The sequence below is a fragment of the Bos taurus genome, chromosome 2 (genome assembly GCF_002263795.3).
Source record: "Bos taurus isolate L1 Dominette 01449 registration number 42190680 breed Hereford chromosome 2, ARS-UCD2.0, whole genome shotgun sequence".
Classification (NCBI taxonomy): domain Eukaryota; kingdom Metazoa; phylum Chordata; class Mammalia; order Artiodactyla; family Bovidae; genus Bos; species Bos taurus.
Window position 1 is genome coordinate 96,559,251 of NC_037329.1, and position 25,863 is coordinate 96,585,113.

The 25,863-nt window shown below is 38.0% G+C and overlaps 1 protein-coding gene across 12 annotated transcripts in view; it reads left to right on the forward strand.

Annotated features, from left to right (window-relative positions):
• Nucleotides 1-25,863, forward strand: part of PIKFYVE (phosphoinositide kinase, FYVE-type zinc finger containing) — an 82,172-nt gene that overhangs the window by 12,662 nt on the left and 43,647 nt on the right. For 10 of the 12 annotated variants that reach the window (XM_024978618.2, XM_010802273.4, XM_010802271.4 and 7 more), the window contains 10 exons: nt 3,453-3,660; nt 4,484-4,573; nt 11,816-11,954; nt 13,219-13,376; nt 16,114-16,225; nt 17,173-17,320; nt 17,869-18,036; nt 23,061-23,120; nt 24,711-24,840; nt 25,436-25,616. In XM_024978618.2, the coding sequence (XP_024834386.1) occupies nt 3,453-3,660; nt 4,484-4,573; nt 11,816-11,954; nt 13,219-13,376; nt 16,114-16,225; nt 17,173-17,320; nt 17,869-18,036; nt 23,061-23,120; nt 24,711-24,840; nt 25,436-25,616 (1,394 nt within the window). The other 2 variants (XM_024978654.2, XM_024978669.2) reach the window with 2 other exon arrangements.

Consider the following 25,863-nt stretch of genomic DNA (forward strand, 5'->3'; position numbering starts at 1 on the left):
CTGTGCTCTAGCAAATTACATTTACTACTATTCTTTCCTGAACTTTAGTAATACAGAAATTTAAAATTATTTATTGAAGCAGAAGGAAACTAAGCAATGGTGTGTGTAGTGATTAGGGAGTGGAAGATGTACAGAAGTTACCAAAAAGAGAACATTCTCAGTATCTCTCTCATGTTATTTTTATTATTCACTGAAAATTTCTTTTTAAACCTAAACTGCTTCAGAGTTCAGACCCCAATTATCTTTCATCCATGAAAGATGATGAAAGATTATGGCTACAGCCTTTTAAAGTTTTTTTTACCTTTAATTTTTCCCTACCTCAGATTGTTTTTTCATACTATAGTCAGTGTCCTGTTAAATGCTAGTTTGATCATGTCAGGGTATGTCCCCTGCCTAATATCCTTTCAGAGCTCCCATTACTCTTTGGGTAAAATCTTGTCTTTTTAAGGTGGTTGATACCTCAGTTGCCTAGGGCTCTCTTAACAAAATACCACAAACTGAGTGGCTTAGAATAAACAGAAATTTGTTGTCTGGAGGCCAGAACTACCATAATTGCCCTTACTCCACAGGTCAGGGAAGAAACGTAGGGGTTTTGCCATTTGCTGAGAATATCTATTCCAGTTACATATTTTAGAACTGAGCTATAACTACTAATGGCTTTGGGGACCTGTTGAGCCCACTGTAAGATGGACCTGAGCTGAAACTCTATTGATCATGACTTCTGTAAGCCCCTGCTGACTTGAAATCATAGTAACGTTTTGGATTCTTGGTATTAGTGTTAGTTCAGAGCCAAAGTCCAGTAATCCCCTAAAAGTTTGACTATTACCTTTTTCTCAATGCATGGTCACTCTGGTAAAAGGCTATAGGTCCTCAGAGGGGACCTCGTAGGAAGATTAACAGTATATACTTTTTGGCAGTGTAGTGGATCCCTACCTCAAGGTGACCCAGCGTCCATTCAAAGAACTCTGGGCCTGAGAATTTGTTGAGGGGTCATGACTCATTTTGATTCAAGATAGACTTTGGTTGTCTTGATCTAGAACGCTTTTTCTTATACAAATCCAGTAAGGATTTAGAAGACTGCCCATTTGCTTTAGGAACACCCTGGTCAGAGGTGTCACAGATCTCTATATGTGTTATACTATTCTGGTTACCGCTTTGACTCTGATGTCCGTTCATGCTAACCTTGTCTTTTGAGATTAAATGCCACCACTCTGCCCCTGCCAACCTGGGATCCAGTGGTCCCAGTGCATTTAGGTTTTCCAGTTCAGCACCAATAGTTCAATGATAATTCCCACAGAGAGAGGTGACTACAAAACTCTACAGGGGATGCTGGTGCTCCCCTCACAGATCTTTTTTTCTCATAGTCATGGTGAAAGGTATGTGCCCTGGGTCCTCCTGGGGCAAGTGAGCAGATCTTACCTGGTAAATCAGCTCATAGCAGACTCTCTAAGCCTTTGGATCCCTTCCTTTAGAGCATTCCACAGGCCTTCAAATTATTGGATGAGATGCATCCACATTATGGAGGGTAACTAAGTCACAGATTGTAAATGTGAATCACATCTTAAAAAAAAAAACCTTCACAGCAACAGCTGGACTATTGTTGGACCGACTCATCAGTCTTGCCAAGGTGACACATAAAGTTGACCATTGCAGTTGGGATAATAGATTCTGAACACAAACATAGGTTGTGACCCTGAATACCTAGAATACTTACGCACCTAGAAACAGATCAGTGGATGTTATTATTGTTAATGGTAGTAGCAGTGTTGTCTTTGTGTCTGCCTTACAACTTTTGAATTGTATGTGTCTGTTGTCTCCAATGAACTGAGGGGCTGTGTCTTGTCAGCCTTTTCAACACCTCATGTAATTTTTTTTTTTTTTTTTACTGCTCTATAGGCCCTTGCTGGTGAGGATTCTCCATGAAATGAGAACTTTTCTGGTCAAGCTTGGCTCCCTTAATTTACCTGATCATTTTCATTGTAATAGCTGACTGATTAAGGGAGATTTTCTTTACAGTGTAAGAACCAAGCCTTTGTTGTGGCAACTTAAATACTTTTCTGCAGGAAGTAATTTTATCTCTTTTCTGAAATTCAACCTTGGTCAGCTAGTGGTGGTATGTCCTCCACTCTCATTTATCCTGGGCTGGAGTTCAGTTTTTTTTGGTGGGGGGAAGAGGTTTGGGGTTGGTGGTGGTTCATGATTGGAGACATTTTTCTTTAGATTCGTCTGTTGAATTGTGTTAGAAATGAGTAACCCAACAAGTGATACTTAATTTTGCTTAAAATACATGCATAATTTAATAAAATGGAGTACTATAAAATAGTTCTTAAAAAATAAGACCATACATTGTCCTTTGTAGTAATTATGGTAAAAACACAGTACAGTTGACTTCTAGAAGTCTTTTGTTCCATGTCACTTCAGTTTTCTAATGTTAATGGTAAAAAGAAGGTAGAATTGTTATGTAACATGTTATTAGTAAAGTTTAATTATCTTACCTCCTTTTTTAGTATGCTAAAATGTTATAGAATCACACAAAAAATTGTTGCAGAAGAACAGGGTAGAAATGAAACTTATATTTGGGTAGGACTGCTTCCAGAAAAAAAAAAAAAAAAAAACACTTAAAATTATTAAATAACCTTATTGTCTTCCCAAGAATATTTCATTTCCATCCTAACTTTTACCATGAGAATTTCCTTTTAGTTCCCCCGACCCATATTTCTTATTGTTTGTACGCCAGTTTTGTTTGTTTTTAAACAGTTTTTGAAACTGTGCCCCCTTGTGGAGGTCAATCTTTATGACTTCACATAAAGAACTAAACATTTTCCTCCTTCCTTGTTACCGAGGTAAAAAGTGTTTCTTCTATTTGTGTTGGTTTATGTATTCAACTAAAATTTTTTTCCTTGAACCTCTGTCTTTCATAGATTCCCTTACTTCACTTCTAGAACCTTGAAGAATACTCTTGTAGCGGAGTTTTCTAGTCCATTGAATCATATTTTCTTAAGTTATTATAAATATTTGCAGTAATTTGGGTAGCTGGATGGAGTTATCATAATTTTGGTTTTTATTAAAAAATTTTTTTATTATTTTATATGGTAAATTCTTATTTACCCACATATTTGCTCTTCCTGTTGCTTTTCTTTCTTTTTTTTAATTGGAGTACAGTTTTAAAATGTTATGTTAGTTCCTGCTGTACAATGAAGTGAATCAGTTATATGTAGACATATATCCCCTCCCTCTTAAACCTCCCTCCCAACCTCTTCGGTTTTAAAATATATAACAGAGCTAACAAAGTTACTTCACTTTTAAAAAAAGGTCTTGTTTGGTAGTCTTTACTTGAAGATGGTTCCCTATTATTAGATTAACTATTAAGCCAAGGGTTTAATAGTTCTGGTAAGTAGATAGGTTAGTTATCATCTAATAAGTTTTCTTCTTTTTTTTTTTTTTCTTCCTAGGGGACCTCCGAGCCTGTACATACTGTAGAAAAATAGCCTTAAGTTATGCTCATTCCACAGACAGTAATTCCATTGGTGAAGACTTGAATGCTCTTTCAGACTCTGCTTCCTCTGTGTCTGTACTTGATCCAAATGAACCCCGTACACCTGTGGGGAGTAGAAAAGCCAGCCGCAACATATTTTTAGAGGATGATTTTGCCTGGCAAAGGTACAGTCACTTATGTATCTGCAGTGCTATTCCACTAAGTTATGGGGACTAAGAATAAAATATTTGAGCTCAGGATTTCTACCCCAGAGTACTTCTGTTTTGTATATGTGATGTGAAGAGTTCTATAAGTCACTCATTCAGCCAGTTTTATTGTTTTATTGCCACCTGTTACACTTAATAACTAGGGCTTCCCTGTGGCTCAACGGCAAAGAATATATCTGCTTGCAATGCAGGAGATGCAGGAGATGTGGGCTTGATCCTTGGGTTGGGAAAATCCCCTTTAAGAGCAAATGGCAACCCACTCCAGTATTCTTGCCTGGGAAATTCCATGGACAGAGGAGCCTGGTGGGCTACAGCCCAGGGGGTTGCAAAGATTCTGGGCTTCCAAGGTGGTGTGGTGATAAAAGAATCCACCTGTAATGCAGAAGATCCAAGAGACGAAAGTTTGACCCCTGGATCGGGAAGATTCTCGGGAGTAGGAAGTGGCAACCCACCCCAGTATTCTTGCCTGGAAAATTTCATGGACAGAGGAGCCTGGTGGGCTGTAGTTCATAGGGTCTCAAAGAGTCACACGTGACTGAGCATGCATGCATGTGCACACACATACACACTCACTTAATAAACTTCCTCTATTGATCTTTTGGTATTGTTATCCCGAAGACAAAATTTATCCTATTTCTACCTCAACTGAAAGAAGAAAATAATGACCCATAAGCTCATTATTGCAGAAAACAACCTGCTTTTAAATGTTATAGCACTCTATTGAAATTGGATTTGCCTGTAACTCTCAAATCATCTCAGTATATTCCTATTTTCTTTCTAGTTTAATTCATCCAGACTCCTCAAACACTGCTCTTTCAACAAGACTTGTATCTGTTCAAGAGGATGCTGGGAAATCTCCTGCTCGAAATAGGTGAACTGCCAAATGAAAACACTGTGTTCTGTGCCTGTTATGTCTATTTTTTCTTTTTTACAGTATTGAGAAGAACAAACATAAAATGGACAGGATTGATTTTTGTACATTTTCTTAGCTCTAAAAGCCGAATTAAACTTTTGTTTCCTTTTAGCTAGTCAGCTGTCACTTGCATTCTCACAGTGGCCCTTTTCTACTCTTTTCTGCTGTCTTCAACCCTACTTTCTTCTGACTTATTAGCAGATGACTTCACTTTCAGCTACAGAGCAAAAAGGGGAGATGACAGAAGGGGACGACACCAACTCTTAGCATCAGTTACCAACAATTACATTTGGAGCTCATTCTTTCCTCTTCACCTTGCTTCTCCATTTGTATTCTGCTTGTCATCCCTTATTCTTTTGTATTCAGTTTAGTTCAGTCGCTCAGTCGTGTCCGACTCTTTGCGACCCCATGAACTGCAGCATGCCGGGCCTCCCTGTCCATCACCAACTCCCGGAGTCCACCCAAACCCGTGTCCATCAAGTCGGTGATGCCATCCAACCATCTCATCCTCTGTCGTCCCCTTCTCCTCCTGCTCTCAATCTTTCCCAGCATCAGGGTCTTTTCCAATGAGTCAGCTCTTCGCATCAGGTGGCCCAAGTATTGGAGTTTCAACTTCAACATCAGTCCTTCCAATGAACACCCAGGACTGATCTCCTTTAAGATGGACTGGTTGGATCTCCTTGCAGTCCAAGGGACTCTCAAGGGTCTTCTCCAACACCACAGTTCAGAAGCATCAGTTCTTTGGCGCTCAGCTTTCTTCATAGTCCAACTCTCACATCCATACATGACTACTGGAAAAACCATAGCCTTGACTAGACGGACCTATATTGACAAAGTAATGTCTCTGCTTTTTAATATGCTTTCAAGGTTGGTCATAACTTTTCTTCCAAGGAGTAAGCGTCTTTTAATTTCATGGCTGCAATAACCATCTGCAGTGATTTTGGAGCCCAGAAAAATAAAGTCACCCACTGTTTCCCCATCTATTTGTCATGAAATAATGGGACCGGATGCCATGATCTTAGTTTTCTGAATGTTGAGCTTTAAGACAACTTTTTCATTCTCCTCTTTCACTTTCATCAAGAGGCTCTTTAGTTGTTCTTCACTTTCTGTTTTTCTGGAACTCTCTTGCTTTTTCCATGATCCAGAGGATGTTGGCAATTTGATCTCTGGTTCCTCTGCCTTTTCTCAATCTAGCTTGAACATCTGGAAGTTCACGGTTCATGTAATGCTAAAGCCTGGCTTGGAGAATTTTAAGCATTACTTTACTAGCATGTGAGATGAGTGCAATTATGCGGTAGTTTGAACATTCTTTGGCATTTCCTTTCTTTGGGATTGGAATGAAAACTGACCTTTTCCAGTCCTGTGGCCACTGCTGAGTTTTCCAAATGTGCTGGCATATTGAGTGCAGCACTTTCACAGCATCATCTTTCAGGATTTGAAATAGCTCAACTGGAAATCCATCACCTCCCCTAGCTTTGTTCGTAGTGATGTTTCCTAAGGCCAACTTCATATTCCAGGATGTCTGGCTCTAGGTGAGTGATCACACCATCGTCGTTATCTTGGTCGTGAAGATCTTTTTTGTACAGTTCTTCTGTATACTCTTGCCACCTCTTAATATCTTCTGCTTCTGTTAGGTCCCTACTATTTCTGTCCTTTATTGAGCCCCTCTTTGCATGAAATGTTCCCTTGGTATCTCTAATTTTCTTGAAGAGATCTCTAGTCTTTCCCATTCTGTTGTTTTCCTCTATTTCTTTGAATGGATCACTGAGGAAGGCTTTCTTATCTCTCTTTGCTATTCTTTGGAACTCTGCATTCAGATGCTTATATCTTTCCTTTTCTCCTTTGCTTTTCGCTTCTCTTCTTTTCACAGCTATTTGTAAGGCCTCCCCAGACAGCCATTTTGCTTTTTTGCATTTCTTTTCCATGGGGATGGTCTTGATCCCTGTCTCCTGTACAATGTCATGAACCTCCGTCCATAGTTCATCAGGCACTCTATCAGATCTAGTCCCTTAAATCTATTTCTCACTTCCACTGTATAATCATAAGGGATTTGATTTAGGTCATACCTGAATGGTCTAGTGGTTTTCCCCACTTTTTTCAGTTTCAGTCTGAATTTGGCAATAAGGAGTTCATAATCTGAGCCACAGTTACCTTCCAGTCTTGTTTTTGCTGACTGTATAGAGCTTCTCCATCTTTGGCTGAAAGAATATAATTAATCTGATTTTGGTGTTGACCATCTGGTGATGTCCAGGTGTAGACAATGGCAAAACTCTTATTAGCCTTTGCGCTGCTTCATTCCGTACACCAAGGCCAAATTTTCCTGTTACTCCAGGTGTTTGTTGACTTCCTACTTTTGCATTCCAGTCCCCGATAATGAAAAGGACATCTTTTTTGGGTGTTAGTTCTACGAGGTCTTGTAGGTCTTCATAGAACCGTTCAACTTGTGCTTCTTCAGTGTTACTGGTCGGGGCGTAGAGTTGGATTATCGTGATATTGAATCGTTTGCCTTGGAAACGAACAGAGATCATTCTTATTAGTCACACTATTAATGTTCCTTATATTCCACTTCTCTCTGCTGACTCCTTACTATCTGCATTTAAACAAACTCAGGTCTTACCTATTAAAAAGAAACAAACCCCCTTCCTTTGTGTTTTGCCTACAGTTTTCTATATTCTCAATATATTTTCTTAGCCAAATTCCTTGAAATAGTTGCTTATAATTGTTCTGTAACTGCTCATTTCCTTTTCAACCTGCTAGAATTTTACTAACATCCACACCTCCCCCTGAAAACACTTTCAGTTATTACGAAGTTAATTGGTGAGTAAGTTGTTATAAACCCAAAAGAATAGGCATCTGACTCACCATGGTTTATCATACATTCAGTTTATTCTTTCAGCAAGTGCTTAATAAGTGCCTGCAAATTAGGTATTTGTAGTACAGCAGTAAATACAGTTATTAATGTCCTGTCCCTCGTGAGGTGCACCTCATTTGCTAATGTGATTCTAGTTGTCTTTCTAGTAAGAATGAGTTTGCATCGCTTCATCCAAATCAGAGTGCCTACTCTGTACAGGGTACTGTCCTCAGTTAGCTTTATACACTTCATTAATGTCTGGGAGCTTAAGTTTATGAGGTACCTGGGCTGGGGTAAGGTTGAAGTCTGTAAATATGGAATAATGCAGGAACAGGTTTATGTTGGGAGGGGGCAATGGCACCCCACTCCAGTACTCTTGCCTGGAGAATCCCATGGACGGAGGAGCCTGGTTGGCTACAGTCCATGGGGTCGCGAAGGGTCAGACAGGACTGAGCGACTTCACTTTCACTTTTGACTTTCATGCACTGGAGAAGGAAATAGCAACCCACTCCAGTATTCTTGCCTGGAGAATCCCAGGGATGGAGGAGCATGGTGGGCTGCTGTCTCTGGGGGGGTCACACAGAGTTGGACACGACTGACGACTGACGCGACTTAGCAGCAGCAGCAGCAGTGAATCAAAAGTTTAAAGCACACAAAAGCGTAAGGAATAGGGGAGGAGGATGGAATTTTAAAGAGTGTGCTCAGTGAAGACCTCACAGAGAGGGTGATGTCTGAGCAAAGACTTGAGGATGTGGGGGAGTAAACCATGCGGACATTTTATAGAGCAGTTTACCAAGCAGAGAGGGAACAGCTAAGTTCCCCAGAGGAAACATGCCTGGCAGGGAGTAACTGGGAGCCCTGTGTACCAGGAGTAAAACCTGTTTCTGTTCATTGTAAGGATTTGGCATTTAATCAGTGAGTGGGAAGCTGTTGTAGAGCTTCATTTTTTATTTATTTTGAGAAAATTTTATACTTGCAAAAGAGTTGCAAGAAATAGAGTGGAGTAAGTTTTCATACATTCTTCATTAAGATTCACTAATTTACATTTTGCCCATTTACTTTTTTTTTTTTTTTTCTGGACTGTTTGAGAGTAAGTTGCAGATATCATCATCTTTTACTTAAAAAAAAGCTTATAAACTTCATTTTGTGGAGCAATGTAGGTTCACAGCAGAATTGATTGGAACTTGCAGAGAGTTCCCATATAGCCCCTCCCCATAATGTCTCTCGTTATAAACAAACATCCCACACTAGAGTGATATGTTGTTAAAGTTGATGAACCTACAATGACCTCAGTTTTACTCAAGTCTGTAGTTTGTTTTTGGTGTTGTATATTCTATGGGTTTGAACAAATACGTAATGAAATATATTCACCACTAAAGTAGAGATCAGAATAGTTTTAGTGTTTTAAAAAATCCTCTGTGCTCTACTTACTGATCCCTTACTCCCCACAACCCATGGCAGCCACACACCTTTTTATTGTCTTCATCGTTTTGCCTTTTCCAGAATGTTACATAGTTGGAATCATACAGTATATAGCCTTTCCAGATTGATTTCTTTCACTTGGCAATATGCATTTTAGTTTCTTCCGTGGTTTTTCTTGGCTTGATAGCTCATTTCTTTTTAGCATTGGAGAATAGTCCATTGTTTGGAACTATAGCAGTTTATTTATCCACTCACCTACTGAAGGACATCTTGGTTGTGTCCATGTTTTGGCAACGATGAATAAGGTTTCTATAAACATGTATATGCAAGTTTTAGTGGGGATATATTTTTCATTCATTTGGATAAATACTAAGGAGTGTGATTACTGGATCCTACAGTTAAGAGTATGTTTAGTCTTGTAAGAAACTGCTTTCCACAGTAGCTGTACCAACAATGAATGGGAGTTGTGTTGTTCCCTATCCTTGCCAGTAGTTGATGTCATCTGTATTCTGGATTTCAACCATTCTGATAGGTGTATAATGCTGACTCATTGTTTTAATGTGGGATTCCCTTATGACATGTGATGCTGAACATGTTTTCATATGCTCCCATCCTTGCTGTCTGTATACTTTCTTTGGTGAGGTGTCTGTCTAGGTCTTTGCCCTGCTTTTTAACTGAGTTGTTTTCTTATTGTTGAGTTTTTGGAGTTCTTTGTATGTTTTGGATAACTGCCCTTTGTCAAAGAAATTTTTTGCAGTTGTTTTTTTCCCAGTCTGTGGCTTGTCTTCTAATTCTTGATGTTGTCTTTTGCAGAGCATAAAAGACATATTTATGCTCATCATTTTTAATTTTAATGAAGTTAGCCTATCAGTTTTTTCATGGATGATGCTTTGGTATTGTATCTAAAAAGTCATCTCAGTACCCAAGGCCATCTGGATTTTCTCCCATGTTATTTTCCAGGAGTTGGCTTTGCATTTTACATTTAGATCTGTGATTCATTTTGAGTTAATTTTTTATAATGGTCTAGGTCTAGAAAGTCTGTGTCTAGGTTAATATTTTTTTGCATGTGGAGGTCCAGTTGTTCTAGCACCATTTCTTGAAAAGACTATTTTTGCTCCATTAAACTGCCTTTGCTCCTTCATCAGAGATTAGTGACTGTGTCATGTGGATCTGTTTCTGGGCTCTGTATTTTGTTCCACTGATGGTGTTTGTCTGTCTTTCACTAATACCACATTGTCTTTGTTACTGTAGCTTTATGGTAAGTCTTTAAGTTGGATGTGTCACTCCTCTGTTCCTTCCATATTACGCTGGCTATTTTGGGCCTTTTGCCTCAACACATAAACCTTAGAATCAGTTTTTCATTATCCACAGAACAGCTTGCTAGCATTTTGACTGAGATTGATTGAATCCATAGATCAGGTTGAGAAGTACTAATATCATGACAATATTGAGTTTTCTTATCCATGAACAATGACTTTTTCTCCATATACTTAGTTCCTTGATATCTTTCATCAAAGTTTTGTAGTTTTCTTCTTTCAGATCTTGTACATATTTAGATTTATACTTGAGTATTTCGTTTTGGGGAATGCTGATGTAAATGGTAATGTGTTTTAATTTTTAATTTCATTTGTTCATTGCTGGTATAGGAAAGTGACTGACTTTTGTATATTAATATTGCATCTTGCAACCTTGTTATAATTTTGGGAGTCTTTTGGTTGATCTTTTCAGGTTTTTACATAGATGGTCATCTGTGAGGAGAGAAAGTTTTAATTCTTTTTTCCCATTCTGTATTCCTTTATTATATTTTCTTATTGCATTAGCTTATGCTCCCAGTATGATTCTGAAAATAAATGTTAAGAGAGGACATTCTTGCTTGTTCCTGCCTGAGCAGTTGAAAAGACAGAGTTGCCATTTATTGATATGGAGAAGACAAGGAGGAAAAGTTTAGTTTTAGACATGTTGAATTTGATACACCTCTAGACATCCAACTGAGATATCAAATAGTTGGATGTATAAATCTAGAGTTCAGGACAGGGATTCAAGTCAGAGACATAAACTTGCATGGTGTTATCATGTGAATCATATTTAAAACTATGAACCTGTCTGAGAACATCAAGAGAGTAAGTGTGGAAAGTGAGGAAGTAAGGACCAAGGACCAAGATTGGGGAATTGAAGGGGAACCAGAAAAGGAGACTGGGAAGGAGAGATGAGTGATAAGGTCAGAGGAAGCCCGGAGAGTAGGTTGTCTTAGTAGCCAAGAGAAGAAAGTATTTCAAAGAAGAGGGAGTTATCCTGCTGCTCTGTCAAATGAGGAGTGAAAACTTGACTGTGAACAATAAATATTGGTATAGGCAGTTTCAGTGGGTTGTTCAGGATTCTAGAGAGAGTGAAAGAAGAATTGGAGATGAGTTTTGTTGTACTGAAGCAGGGGAATGCAGCAGAGGAATGCAAAGTCAAGATAGTGTTTTAAAAGATGGGACAAATTACAGTATTCCTTTTGGTATGTGTAGGAATGCAGAGATAGCTACATTTGGACTGATGCTTTATATTCATCAGTTCAAAAAGAAAACACCCTAATTTTCATCATTTTAAGGAGTGTTTGTACCTATTTCGTTTGGGATATTACTGCTATATGCACTACAAATATAATTTTTTCTTACAGTCCTCTCATAATGACTTCCTTTTAAACTTAACTTGAAATAATTACAGGCTAACATAGAAGTTGGAAATAATAGTGCAGAGAATTCCTGGATACTCTTCTTCCAGCTTTCCCAGTAATAGTGTCATACATAACCATCATAACTACTTTTAAAAGTGCCCCTAACATTGGCAAGTAAGCATTTATTTAAAAATGAACTTTCACTGTAATTCTCTCTGTCGATGAAAAATTTACAACTGTGTTTTCACTTTCTGTTTTCAATTTCCAGATCAGCCAGCATTACTAATCTGTCACTGGATCGATCTGCGTCTCCAATGGTACCATCATACGAGACGTCTGTCAGTCCCCAGGCTAACCGAACGTATGTTCGGACAGAGACCACTGAGGATGAACGCAAAATTCTTCTGGTACCAGTCCAATATCTTTGAGCCGTTGCAAGTTTTGAGCATGAAGAATGTTTCGTCTCATTGATTTTTTTTTTTAAAGGCAAATGAAATTGAAATAGCCAGTTAGCATATTAATTAGAGGAACTAATTTGCTTAAGTTTTTATTAGGCTCACCTGAAATTGGTCAAGCAGCCCATGCTTATATGCTGCATTAATATTTTCTTGACCACTATGAAGATCAGAATTCAGGTACCTCTGTAATTCTAGAGCTTAACTTTGAGTTATATCCCAGATTGCTGCTTAAACTTTGGGATATGTTTCTCATACATGTGGAATACTTTTTAGACATTTAATATTATATGTTTAAGTAGGTGGTAATCAGTTTATTGAATTTATCTCTGTAAACTACTGTGTTCAATCATAAGAGTGACTCAAAGAAATGGAAGATATGGTTTCACTCCTCGGGTTTATAATTCAGAAAGTAAAAATGAGGTCAGTGAGCAGGTCCGTGATAGTAAAAGAAGTAATACTTTAGTAGTAAAAAAAATAGAGCGCTAGTAGTGGAGAAGTCGGGAAAGGTTTTAAACTGAAAGGCTTGCACTGGATCTTGAAGGATTGAATGGATTTGGGTGGGCAGTGAAGGAAGAAAATCTTATTTAAAGTGTGGGGAAAGGTATAGAGGTGAGAATAAGCCTGGCATTTTCCATGGACTGAATTAGAGTTTATGATTTGGGAGAGGTTTGGAGGGATGTTAAGTTTGATTCTGTGGGCAATGAGAATGGAAAGTTATTTGGGGCTACTTGGTGGAAGGTGGTGAATTCAGTCTTTGTCAGTTTTAGATTAGAACCTGTAGATGCTGAGCAGTGTTGAAGTGTTCTTGAGCAGGGAGTAATTCCCTGATGAAAGTTGGGTATAGGTGAAAATCTGATGAAGTGAAACCTACAGAAATAGTTACTTTAGAGTAACGTGATTATTCCCTTCTTATTCGTTCTGTCTCCAAAGAGGAATGTGAAATTTTCTTTTCAGATAATCAGGAGACTGATAATATATTGAAAAAAATTACTTGGGATAGTTTTTCCCCAAGAGAAAAAGTTGTTTGGAATTAGATGAGCTGAGTACAAATTGTTCTCCATGCATGTGTCATTTCTATTAAATCATGTAAGTTAGCTCTGACAAAGAAATCTGAATTGAGTTTCCTTTCATGAGTATAAAAATCACAGGAAGAAATCTGAAAGTGTATAGTATCTTTCTCAGGAGTAATTGCTTGCTTATAATGTGATTTCAGGACAGTGTTCAGTTAAAAGACCTATGGAAGAAAATCTGCCATCACAGCAGTGGAATGGAGTTTCAGGATCACCGCTACTGGCTGAGAACACACCCCAACTGCATTGTAGGAAAGGAGTTAGTCAACTGGTTAATCCGAAATGGACACATTGCTACAAGGTAATGGGTCTTAAGAAAAATTTATGAATTTATTTTTAATGACATGTCATAAAGGAAACAGCTTGCTTTGTGAGTAGGATGCTGTTTGATTTCTGCATTTGGTGTTTGGGGTGTTAGTTACTCAACCCTCCTCCCTTCTGTGTTGTAATCAGTAGATGCAAGGAGCCAAATGGGGGTCACAGTTTACCTTATTTATTAAAAGCAGAAATGTGCAGTAGTTCCCAAAACTCAGTTCTGCAGTTAAGCAGGATTGGGGAATATAGCTAGAACCTAAGGCCGCAGTCGGAGAAGGCAATGGCACCCCACTCCAGTACTCTTGCCTGGAAAATCCCATGGACGGAGGAGCCTGGTGGGCTGCCGTCCATGGGGTCACTAAGAGTCGGACACAACTGAGCGACTTCACTTTCACTTTTCACTTTTCACTTTCATGCATTGGAGAAGGAAATGGCAACCCACTCCAGTATTCTTGCCTGGAGAATCCCAGGGATGGCAGGGCCTGGTGGGCTGCCATCTATGGGGTCGCACAGAGTCGGACACGACTGAAGCAACTTAGCAGCAGCAGCAGCAAGGCCACAGTGGATTCTCCTGTTTCTGCTCCCTAATGTGGACTTTCAACCTGTCTTCAGAACTGGGTCCATTAGCCACACCTAGAGTGTGCTATCTGGCCTCACAAATCATTTGTGTGAAAGCACCAGACAGGTCCTGTTGCCTTTCAGGGTGGCGTGTCGCTTGGCTTTTCTGCTTGTTTAGAGTAGCTACTCCTCCTCCCATAGGAAGAAACAAGTATGTGGAAGAGAAGAAATAGCTGTAAACAGTGAAGCTCTGGCTTCCAGTTTGGATTGTATCTTTTTTTAACTTTATGCCCTCTGTGAAGTTATTCAGTCTGTTTGAGACTTGACTTCTCAGCTCCAATGAGAAAAATATGAAAATATGATCCTGTGAAGAAGCTGTGAAAATGAAATAATATGGACTAAATTTTTTGATAAATTATAAAATGCCATATAAATCCAATGTGTTAGTGTCTATTTCATGTATATATATGTGTGTGTGTGTGTATACATTTTATACCTACATCTATAATATTTGGTATTATCTTCTCAAAGACTGTAAGCTCCTTGAGGACAGGAGCCATACTGTTCTCAACAGTCTTTTTTATCCTCCTCTACTAAGTACAGGGGTATGCTTGCACAATTGCACTCATCTCATGAGAAGGCAATGGCAACCCACTCCAGTACTCTTGCCTGGAAAATCCCATGGACAGAGGAGCCTGGTAGGCTACAGTCCATGGGGTCGCTAGGAGTCAGACATGACTGAGCGACTTCACTTTCACTTTCATGCATTGGAGAAAGAAATGGCAATCCACTCCAGTATTCTTGCCTGGAGAATCCCAGGGACGGGGAAGCCTGGTGGGCTGCCGTCTATGAGGTCGTACAGAGTCGGACACGATTGAAGCGACTTAGCAGCAGCAGCAGCACATGCTAGCAAAGTAATGCTCAAAATTCTCCAAGCCAGGCTTCAACAGTACATGAACTGTTCAAGCTGGATTTAGAAAAGGCAGAGGAACCAGAGATCAAATTGCCAATATCCGTTGAATCATCGAAAAAGCAAGAGAGTTCCAGAAAAACATCTACTTCTGCTTTGTTTACTACACCAAAGCTTTTGACTGTGTAGGTCACAACAAACTGTGGAAAATTCTTAGAGATGGGAATACCAGACCACCTGACCTGCCTCCTGAGAATTCTGTATGCAGGTCAAGAAGCCACAGTTAGAACTGGATGTGGAACAACAGAGTAGTTCCAAATCAGGAAATGAGTATGTCAAGGCTGTATATTGTCACCGTATTTAACTTGTATGCAGAGTGCATTGTGAGAAATGCCGGGCTGGATGAAGCACAAGCTAGAATCAAGATTGCTGGGAGAAATATCAATAACTTCAGATATGCAGATGGCACCACCCTTATGGCATAAAGCAGAGAGGAGCTAAAGAGCCTCTTGAAGAAGGTGTAAGAGAGTGAAAAAGCTGGCTTAGAACTCAACATTGAAAAAGCTAAGATCAGTGGATGTGAGAGTTGAATTACAAAGAAAGCTGAGCACCAAAGAATTGATGGTTTTAAACTGTGGTGTTGGAGAAGACTCTTGAGAGTCCCTTGGACAGCAAGGGGATCCATCCAGTCCATCCTAAAGGAAATCAGTCCTGAATTTTCATTGGAAAGACTGATGCTGAAGCTGAAACTCCAGTACTTTGGCTACCTGATGTGAAGAACTGACTCATTGAAAAAGACCTTGATTCTGGGAAAGATTGAAGGCGGCAGCAGAAGGGGATAACAGAAGATGAGATGGTTGGATGGCATCACTGACTCTATGGACATGAATAGAGTAATCTCTGGGAGTTGGTGATTGACAGGGAAGCCTGGCATGCTGCAGTCCATGGGGTTTCGAAGACTTGGATATGACTGAGTGACTGAACTGAACTAATGATGCTTGCCTTGAGTACTTGTTGATGTTTGTGTAATTGAAATTAGGTCTTGTTGGGACTGCCTTCTCTGTAGGTTCTTCTTTACTATGGTACTTGAGAAAATCTTTTAAGTAAGCTTCAAATCTCTCTTGTTTTATCCCTCACCTATCCAAGGACTGTTTGAAGTTCCAACTCTGATTAGAATAGAACATAAATTCAGTTGGTGTCTCATCTTGTAAAATTATTCTCTTAAAAGTTTTTGTTTTCTCTGGTCTTGATTCAGGGCACAGGCTATAGCAATTGGACAGGCAATGGTGGATGGACGTTGGCTGGATTGTGTCAGTCACCACGACCAGCTCTTCAGGGATGAGTATGCGCTGTACAGGCCGCTGCAGGTAGTGTTCAGTGGTACGGCTAACGAGAATACAGAGAGCTTCGTTACCAAGTCTTCCTCGTCATTGGGAATAAAAAGTCGTTGAGTTACCCAGTGATACACTTTTCTAGTATGTTGTCCCTGCCATTTGAGGAAAGCTCTAACATTTTTACGTGGTTGGTAGTTGTGATGAAAAACCCTTTGAAATCCCAAACTTTTCAGTTTGTGCAGCTTTTCTTAAGCTTGACTTTGTAGTGTCATTTACCCTTAGTGGTTTTTAATTTTATTATGTCTGTTTTTTTTAGGATTAAGAGGAAGTATATGTAATAAAATCACTAAGAAATTTAATGTTACTGTTGCAATAGATTTTGACTCCATAGCAGTATTAAATTGTATAACTGATAAAATGGTGAATATTCTTTTTCTTTTCTGTTTCTTTAGTTTGGTTAGGAACATGGAAATCACGTACTTAGAAGTTTTAAAAAACTTCAACATAAACTTTTTGTTTATATTAATTTGATAAAATAATATCCAGTAACACCTTTGTGAACTAAAGTTGGAAAATCATTGGGTAGAAAAGATGGATGATCCCAAAGACTGGTGGTGTTATGTCTGAAAATCTAACAGTTTTCCAAGTTGTGTCCTAGAATTGGCACAGGGTTATGATAAATTCTAAGCCATCTTCACTCTCAGGAATAAAAGAAATGAAACACTATAAAATCTGTATAATATGTTTGGTCATAATATGCTGCCTTTTAGCCTGCTGATTCGTCAATATTATAGTTGTAAGAGTGGAATTGCCAGTTATAATGCTGGCTTACAACTTAAAGTTCCTACTTATTTGCTTATTTAATATATTCAGTGGTTAGCCTTATACAAATATTAGGCTAGAATTTATTTGTAGTGTGACAGCCTCAACATTGTTGCCATTGTGGGTCAATTGCTTGGATTCTGTCTTGACTTTTTCAGAGTACAGAATTTTCCGAGACCCCTTCTCCGGACAGTGACTCGGTGAACTCTGTGGAAGGACACTCTGAGCCATCCTGGTTTAAAGACATCAAGTTTGATGACAGTGACACTGAGCAGATAGCTGAAGAAGGTGACGATAATTTGACTAGTGAGTTTCACTTTCTGACGTTTTAGTTTTTATGAATCATTAATGTGTATGTATGATAGAGTATTTTTTTTATTTAGTTGGAACAATCCTACTATTAAGTTTTATGGCTTCAACTAAACGTAAAGAACATCTGATAGCAATCATTGTCCTAGATACAGTATTTTCTTAAGAAACCAATTCATTAAATCACTGGTGTTTTCAGATTTCGCTGTAGTCTTTAGTTTGCAGCAGCTTAAAAATAACTCCGAGCTAATAATATTGCAGTAGACAACTTTCTCACCTCTTCGCTATGATATCAGGCCTTCTCTCTGCAGAACCTCCAATATATTTATTTAAAAAATTCACTTTATATTTAACTGGTTCAAATTTTATTAAGTCTACACAGAAGTATCAATACACGAAAATACTGTATCCATTTTGGTATTGCACATTGGGCTTGTATATTAAAAAAAAAAAAACATTTTTCTCCTTTCCTCCAATACCCTGATGAAACCCGTTTTTACTCCCCTCCTCTCCCTGTATTTCTTTCCCCTCCCCAACACTAAAAGACTCTGCCAGTCCTAGCAAGCGCACATCAGTCAGCAGTTTCCAGTCCACAGTGGACAGTGACTCAGCCGCTTCCATCAGCCTGAACGTGGAGCTGGACAACGTGAACTTCCATATCAAGAAGCCCTCCAAGTACCCACATGTGCCCCCTCACCCTGCTGACCAAAAAGGTAGGAGGGAGTCACCACCTGGAATCTGAGTACAGGCTGGAGAGTTGGGCCGTGGATCTCATCCGGCCTGTCCTCCTTGCTTCCTCTGTCCCCGTGGCTGAGGGGATTTGCTGTGGGTTTTGGTCCACCCTTTCTCATTTTTCCCACACCTCTTCTCCACATGTTTTTTTTCTTTTTGGTTGGTTCCAGTTCCTTTCATTTCTTATTTCCTCCCTTAGTATCACCACACCCAGCTTAAAGCTTTAGTCATTAAAGGGAACAGCATCTGACTGCTTTTCCCTTAGCATAATGTGCAACTGCCAAGGTGGCATTTCTTTGCATTATAACATGGATGTTCTGCTCTATTCATTTCTCTTTTTTCATTTAATATTTTAAAGCCTCTTTACTTATGCTGTGACCCAGTAGCATAGTGTTTCACTAAACCTTTCCAGGTGCTTGAACTAGACTGGCGAAGAACATCACACATTCCAAAGCATCTTTATTGCTTAAAATGCTTGTTGTGTACATGCTGTATTTGTAAAAAAGTTTTCTTCTCTAATACAAAAAAAAAAAATCATTCTTTTAGCTGTTCTATTTGAGGTTTTAGTCTACTGACTCAAAAGTCTTAATTCAAAGGACATTTGGTATAAAAGGAAAAATAAGGTTAAGTCATTAGTAAAATTGACCATAGCAGTATGCAGAAAAGAAATGCTTTTAAAAAAAAAAAAAAAAAAAAAGATGATGAGGCTTACTTTGTTGGATATAATTAAAAGCCAGTTTAGGTTTAAGAAAAGGAGAGACCTGACTAGCACTGAACATGAGTATGATACACATCTTTATCAGAATCCTCAAAGCAGAAATTGGAAAAATGGTGGTGAACATTGGGTGAGTAGGAAAGTGAAGCAGACTGGGCACTTGGGTGAGAATTAACTGTAGATGGTGGTCATGTGGAGGATTTGGATTTTTGTCGTATGAATGACAGATGTGGTTCAGAGGTGGCATGATCTATCTTGATAGAGGTATCTGTTCCTGGATGTAGTTGGTGGCAATTTCATTGTGCTGCAAGTAGAGTTATAGAATACATTTTTGACTTGATGATTTCATCTCTTGGAAAGTTAAGGAGCTTTTGAAATCATGAAGAAAGTGAACTGACATCATGAAATTCATAATAGCAAAAAGTGAGCTGCTGAGCGCAGTTAAACATTTGCTTTAGGAAACCCAACTTCATAATCTTAGGAGAAGAATGAAATAGAAGGCCCCGTTGACGTTTTGACAGTGCACCCTCAAATCGCATCTCTAAGGAAAATGAAAGGGGAAGCACCGACAGTTGGAAAAACTGTCACAACTCCACTGGCAATTTTCTGACCTCAACCTTTAAAAAAATTTTTTTTTCTACAAAAATTGTGAGAGTTAGCCTTCATATGAGGATCAGTCTGAAAAGAGGAGTCAGTGCTTTCAAAAAAGTGGCAGGTGAGCAGAAGTCTAGACTATACTGAAGACTGCAGGGAATGTCAAGGATATCTTGGAAAAGATTTTTAAAATTGTGATGCAAAGAAAGAAAAGTTAGGTCAGTTATTTGGGGAAGTTGATATAATATTAACTGAAGCTTTTTTTTTTTTAAAACTTCTGTCAAGATAAGAAAGAACACTCACTGCTAAGAAGAAGTGAAATCCAAGATAATGAGGAGATGGAGAGTGCCTGGTTGTTGTTGTTATTTTTCCCCCCTTCTAGTTTTATTGAGATATAATAGACAAAAAGCAGTATATAATTTTAAGATGTACAGTATGGCTTAAACGGTAAAGTGTCTGCCTGCAATGTGGGCAACCCGAGCTCGATCCCTGGCTCGGGAAGATCCCCTGAAGAAGGAAATGGCAACACACTCTAGTACTCTTGCCTGGAAAATTCCATGGACAGAGGAGCCTTGTAGGCAACAGTCCATGGGGTCGCAAAGAGTCAGACACGACTGAGTAACTTCAGTTCTTCATCACAGTCTAAGTTTAGTGAACATCGATCATCTTACATAGATACAAGATTAAAGAAATAGAAAAAAATTTTTTCTTTATGGTGAGAACTCGTAGAATTTACTGTTAAAAATTTTCACATATGATATATACTTGTGTTGATTATTGTGTTATACATTACGTCCCTGGTATTGAAAGTTTGTACCTCTTCACTGCCTTCATCCAGTTCCCCTTCCCCCACGCCCTCCCTCTAGTAACCACCAATCTTATCTCTTTTTCTGAGTTTGTTTTTGAAGTATAATTGATCAACAGTGATTCCGTCTTTCTATACATTTTGAAATGATTGCCAGTTCAGTACAATATGTCACCATATAAAGATACTACAGTTATTGAATATATTCCCCACATGATACATTTCATACCCATGACTTAGTTATTTTGCAACTGTAAGTTTGTACCCTTTCATCTCCCTCACCTATTTCTTCCCTTCTTCCACTCTCCTCCTCTCTGGCAACCACTTGTTTGGTCTCTGTATCTATAACTCTATTTCTGTTTTGTTTATTCATTTGTTTTGTTTTTAGACTCCACATATAAGGGAAATCATACAGTATTTGTATTTCTCTGACTTATTACACCTAGCATAATACTCTCTAGGTGAACCTATGTTTTCACAAATAGCAAGATTGCATTCCTTTTTCATGGCTGAGTAACATTCCAGATTGAACCCAGGTGTCCTGCATTGCAGGTGGATTCTTTACTGTCTGAGCCACCAGGGAAGCCCATATATGTGTATACACACACGTACCAGAATAATTACCTTCTTTCTTAGTATTGATTTCAGAGAGCCTGTAATTTGAGGACTTTTACCCCTTAGTAAATGTTTCTGGCTTTCACACTTCTCTCTCGTTAGCTTTTAGCATAATAACAAGAATTTTTTTTTCTATTTTGTGAAGTTGAGACATAATAAATTGTTTTTTTCTACATTGTAATTAAGAGAAACACTGGTTACCAGAAAATAAAGTCATCAGAATGATCTAATTCAGAAAATGAAGAATAGTAGATTTCTCCTGCGTCTGGTGTTCATTTCTCTTAAATACAAATGAGAATGGGTGATTCTTATCTTTCCATTAAAAATAATGGTTACTAAAATTGTTAAATCTTTTCTTAGGGATCATTCTCTAGCTTTTAACACAGAGGAAATACAAATTTTTAACATTTGTTTAAGTATCTATGCTTAAAAAGATGCTCATGTTTTTTTGTATTACATAAGCTAACTCATTTTCAGAAACTTGTAAAACTGAGTCAGTGTGATCTTCTGGTTTGATTAATTTCTCACTATTTGTTATGGAGAGTTATGCAGTTAAAATATATTTTATTATGTGTTGGAAGCAGGATTCTGAACTGTTCTTAGAAAGTTAGCAGGTAGTACCTATAAAAGAAAATGAAAAGCATGACTTCCTCAAACCCCTAGACCTAACTCCACATTTTATAGGGAAACATGGGGATATAAGAGCAAGTTAAACAGCACCGTGAGGAGACAATCCATCTAATCCAGAATGTGACATTTGGCCTGAATTCTTTCAAAATTCACTATCAGGAGAAAGAAAAAGGTAGAAGGTCTACTTTAGATTAAGAGAAAATGAAGAGAATGTAATGTATGAACCTTAATGGATCCAGGTTTGAGGGGAAAAAATTTATTAAAGCATTTTGGAAACAGATAAACCTGAATATGGACTAATATGATGATATTAAGAAATTGTCAGTTTTCTTAAGTGTGTAAATATTATGGTTCTAGAGAAGAATGCTCTTATTTTTTAAGAGATGCATGCTGAAGTATTAGTGGTAAAATGTCATGATACGTGTAACTTCAAATGGTCTGGGAAAAAAGTGCACAGAGAAATCAGATATGGCAAGTCATTAACAATTGTTCAGTCTCGGTGGAGGATATATAGGGTTTCCTGTATGTTTAAAGTTTTTTCATAATAAAATGGGGAAAATCCATTGCTTCTGAAATTTTATATATATATATGTACATATATATCCTTTAGACTGAAGAGTAAAGCTTCTAAAGCCTCTGTATATTAGTTGGATAAACAGGCATTGGCATTATTAATTTCTGTGAGGGAGGTGTAGAAATAAAGTATAATACCTGTTTTCACTGGTCCACGTACTTGATTATATTGTATTTGGCATGGCACACTTGAACTTGCTAAATTTTTTTCTCTCTGCTTTTTTGTTTTGAAGGATGAGTGTATTGGCTTTTGAAGCCTTTTTGTTTATAAATGAGATCTACTTGAAAAGAATTTTGTGGATCACCTTTACCTTAAAAGACTTAAAATGCATTGTGGTTAAATTTGCATGGTAGAAAGAACCTCATTTGAGCTGTGCTTGGTCACAGACCTAGAGGAAAGGTCATGAGAAAGTAAAGAATAAGTTTCACTTATAATATTTAATATTCTAAAAGTTTTGAAAGAACACATTCAGAGTGTGTTCAGAAGTTATCTTTTAGCAACTATTTGGAAGTGTTCGGTTAGAATTTTTGAAACATTAAAACTCAAATTAAAAACTAATATAATCCTGATAAGTTATATCTTAATTCTCTTCCATTATCATTTTTGTATTAATTTGTTTTATAGCTTATATTTTGAAATTCAAAAAACCCCACCTTATGTTTTCTTTATGCAGTGTGTTCTTTATCTGAACTCATTATTTGTTACATAATATGTCTATGGATGAGAAAAAGAGTGTAACTTTTTAGGCTTGTCATACAAATCTGTGACAGACCTCAGTTTTCATAAAGCAGTTCAGATTTGATAAGGGAAAAATGGTCTGTTAAAAAGATTATCTGTCATTGCTGTCTCATGGCTCTGTTGAGTTATTAAGTATATCAAGTTTAGTATGAAGTGTGCAGAATAAGTTATAAATCGATATTTTAGCCTAAAGTTTCCGTGACTTGGCTGTGATGGGTTTAGTGTGAGTAATACTTTGTGTGTGGGTGTGTTTTCTGTATAATTATGCTAGCCTGTTACAGTCATGGGCCTGTCCTTTCCTTCCTCCTCTCTCTGTTCTCTCCCTGGCATGCAGAGTATTTGATTTCTGACAATGGAGGACAACAGCTATCAATAAGTGACGCCTTCATCAAAGGTAATTTTATCAAAAGCTATACATGGGATGACGTTTCTTGTTCATGGAGATATACTGTGGGCCCAGGATACTGATTGGCACTGAGTGAGTACTGACAATGCATTATATTGTTTTAGTACCATAGGAACACAGTTTTTCAATATGGGTAGTAGCCTTGAAACTGCTGAGAACCAAAAATATAAACTTGGACTTAGTTTGAGAGGTCTCTGATCTGAAAAATAATTGTTTAAAAGTCTTTACCTAGATTTTGAATTTTATTCATTTAAAGGCTTTTCTATATCACGAATATGCTTTTTTGTATCACGAATATATTATTAAGTATTGATAGACATATCATCAAGTGATTGTCAAGCTTATCAAAAAGCCACAGGCAGATCACATCTAATTGAGGATGCTGCTTGCTCTCTGGATTTGGACAACAAGTGGACTGAAGGAAATAAAGAACTAATTCTGCCTATCATTTCCATGGGGACGAAAGGAAGTACAGAAGAATACGAACTTTTCCTAACCCCATCCCTACTTAGCTTGCTGTGGAGTGAAGACACACTTATTTGGTCCATAACACGCTACAGCTTAGGCCTCAGATAATGGGAGGGTTTCACATAAAAGAGGGCGAGCTGGTACAAGGGCAGCTGCTGACAGATAGTGTCACAACTTAGTGTTTCTAAATTCACCTTCAAGCGTCTGGTTCAACCAGATGTTTATAGACCAAGGGTTTTACATAATTGAAATGTGCTGTTCTTGTACCTCACTTGTCATGGACACTGCCTTTATCTGGAGGCTGCTGGACTGTTTAGTTGAAGGTTTTTTGTCATTTGTTCAGTTTAAGAGGCAAAAGACTAGAGAATTTTTACCTCTTTTCTTTCCATTTATTCAATCACAGTTTCAAAAGTTATTTAGTGAGCATCTTTTTTGCAAAGCATTTAGTATTACCTATTTTTTTTTGTTTTGATCATTTACAAAATTTTATATAAATTACTATTTACCATGTTTTGATTTCTTCACAGTTAATTTTTTGGTCTGACTTGTAAAAGTTTTGTCAATTAAGAAGAAAGCCTTTTTTGTTCTAGTGTTGAAAAAGAAACACTGAAAGGATTGTATGAGTAGACTTTCTAGACTGTCATATCCTGGTTCAGACGAATCAAAGCTGAGCTTGTCTCAGCACCCACACTATCACAAGTTCTCCTTGCATTCTGATATCTGTTGAATGCAGTGTTCAGTTTGTGATTTTATAGGGAAAATTAACCACCTCTCTTTTTTAATATCCCCAAATAAATAGACTGTAAACAAATCTCATTTCATTTGCTTTTCAAAAGCCGTATTTATAGTTACTTTTTTGAGAGCCCTGGTTGCTTATGTAAATTTACTCTTAACACTTCTGTCTCTGATTTTGGCTGTTGAGAATGTTGACGATCTAATTCAGACTTAATTTTTTTTATCTATGAATTTAAACATGTCCTTGCTTTTTTTACATCAATAATTTGAATTGGCTAACTTAAAAATTTTAAAAAGACAAGTTGGTGATTTCTGAATCTCTGAGTAGATGGTATAAAACTTGACCATGAATATAATTTCTTATTTTACACTTAGAATCCTTATTTAACCGTCGAGTTGAGGAAAAATCCAAAGAACTGCCTTTCACACCTTTGGGCTGGCATCATAACAACCTGGAGCTGCTGAGGGAGGAGAATGGAGAGAAACAAGCTATGGAGAGGTTGCTGTAAGGCAGTGAGCTTATTCATTTTAATTCGCCATTTTTCTAACCTTAAGTGACTTGATAGGCATTTGTATAGTTCTTCCTTATAAAGTCAAACATGCTAACATTACTTAGGAAATGAAGCCTGTTCTGGTGAAACTTCTAATAAAGCAGAGCGTCCTAGTTGTGCTTGTCTATCCCCGTTGTTTTTTATGTGTTAAAATTTAATTGAATTAAATAGGGCATTTATTTTTTTTATCAAACCCATAGACTTTTTGTTTTATTTATTTTTCAATTTTTTAATTGGAGGATAATTGCTTTACAGTGTTGTGTTAGTTTCTGCTGTACAACATCATGAGTGAGCTACAAGTATGCATATATCTCTTCCCTCTTGAACCTCCCTTAAATGGGTTATCTTAATTGAAGATATTCACAGATTTTCTTTATATGCAAAAGCATTAAGGTGCAGATATGCTGAAAGAATAAAATGACCAAGAAGATCTTACCTGTAAGCCATTAAGTCGTGTGCTGATTTCTTTGTAGACTGTGTTGCATCTTCAGAGCTGTTGTCTATGGCAGTATTAACTGTGCAAATGTCTCTCCTGTAACATTTTTGTAGTTCAGCTAATCATAACCACATGATGGCGCTGCTCCAACAGTTGCTCCATAGTGAGTCATTGTCAACGTCTTGGAGGGACATCATCGTATCCCTGGTCTGCCAGGTTGTTCAGACAGTCCGACCTGACGTCAAGAACCGGGATGATGACATGGATATCCGCCAGTTTGTCCACATCAAAAAAGTGAGCTCTGCCAATGTTTTCCTCCTGTTCGGCATTCATGAGATGGGCCCACTAGTAATTTGTCTCTTAATGGTAATCTGAAAGGGTCGTTACCAGGAAGGATGCTCGGTGAGGAGAGGGAAGTTTTTCTGTCCTATTTGGTAGCAGTGCACTTAAAGGTCATAAAAGCCACTCTTAGGAAGTGAGAGATGAGTGGGGGTGGGGCTAAGTTGGGCTTGCAATGAGTAGGAAACCCGAACTTTCCTAC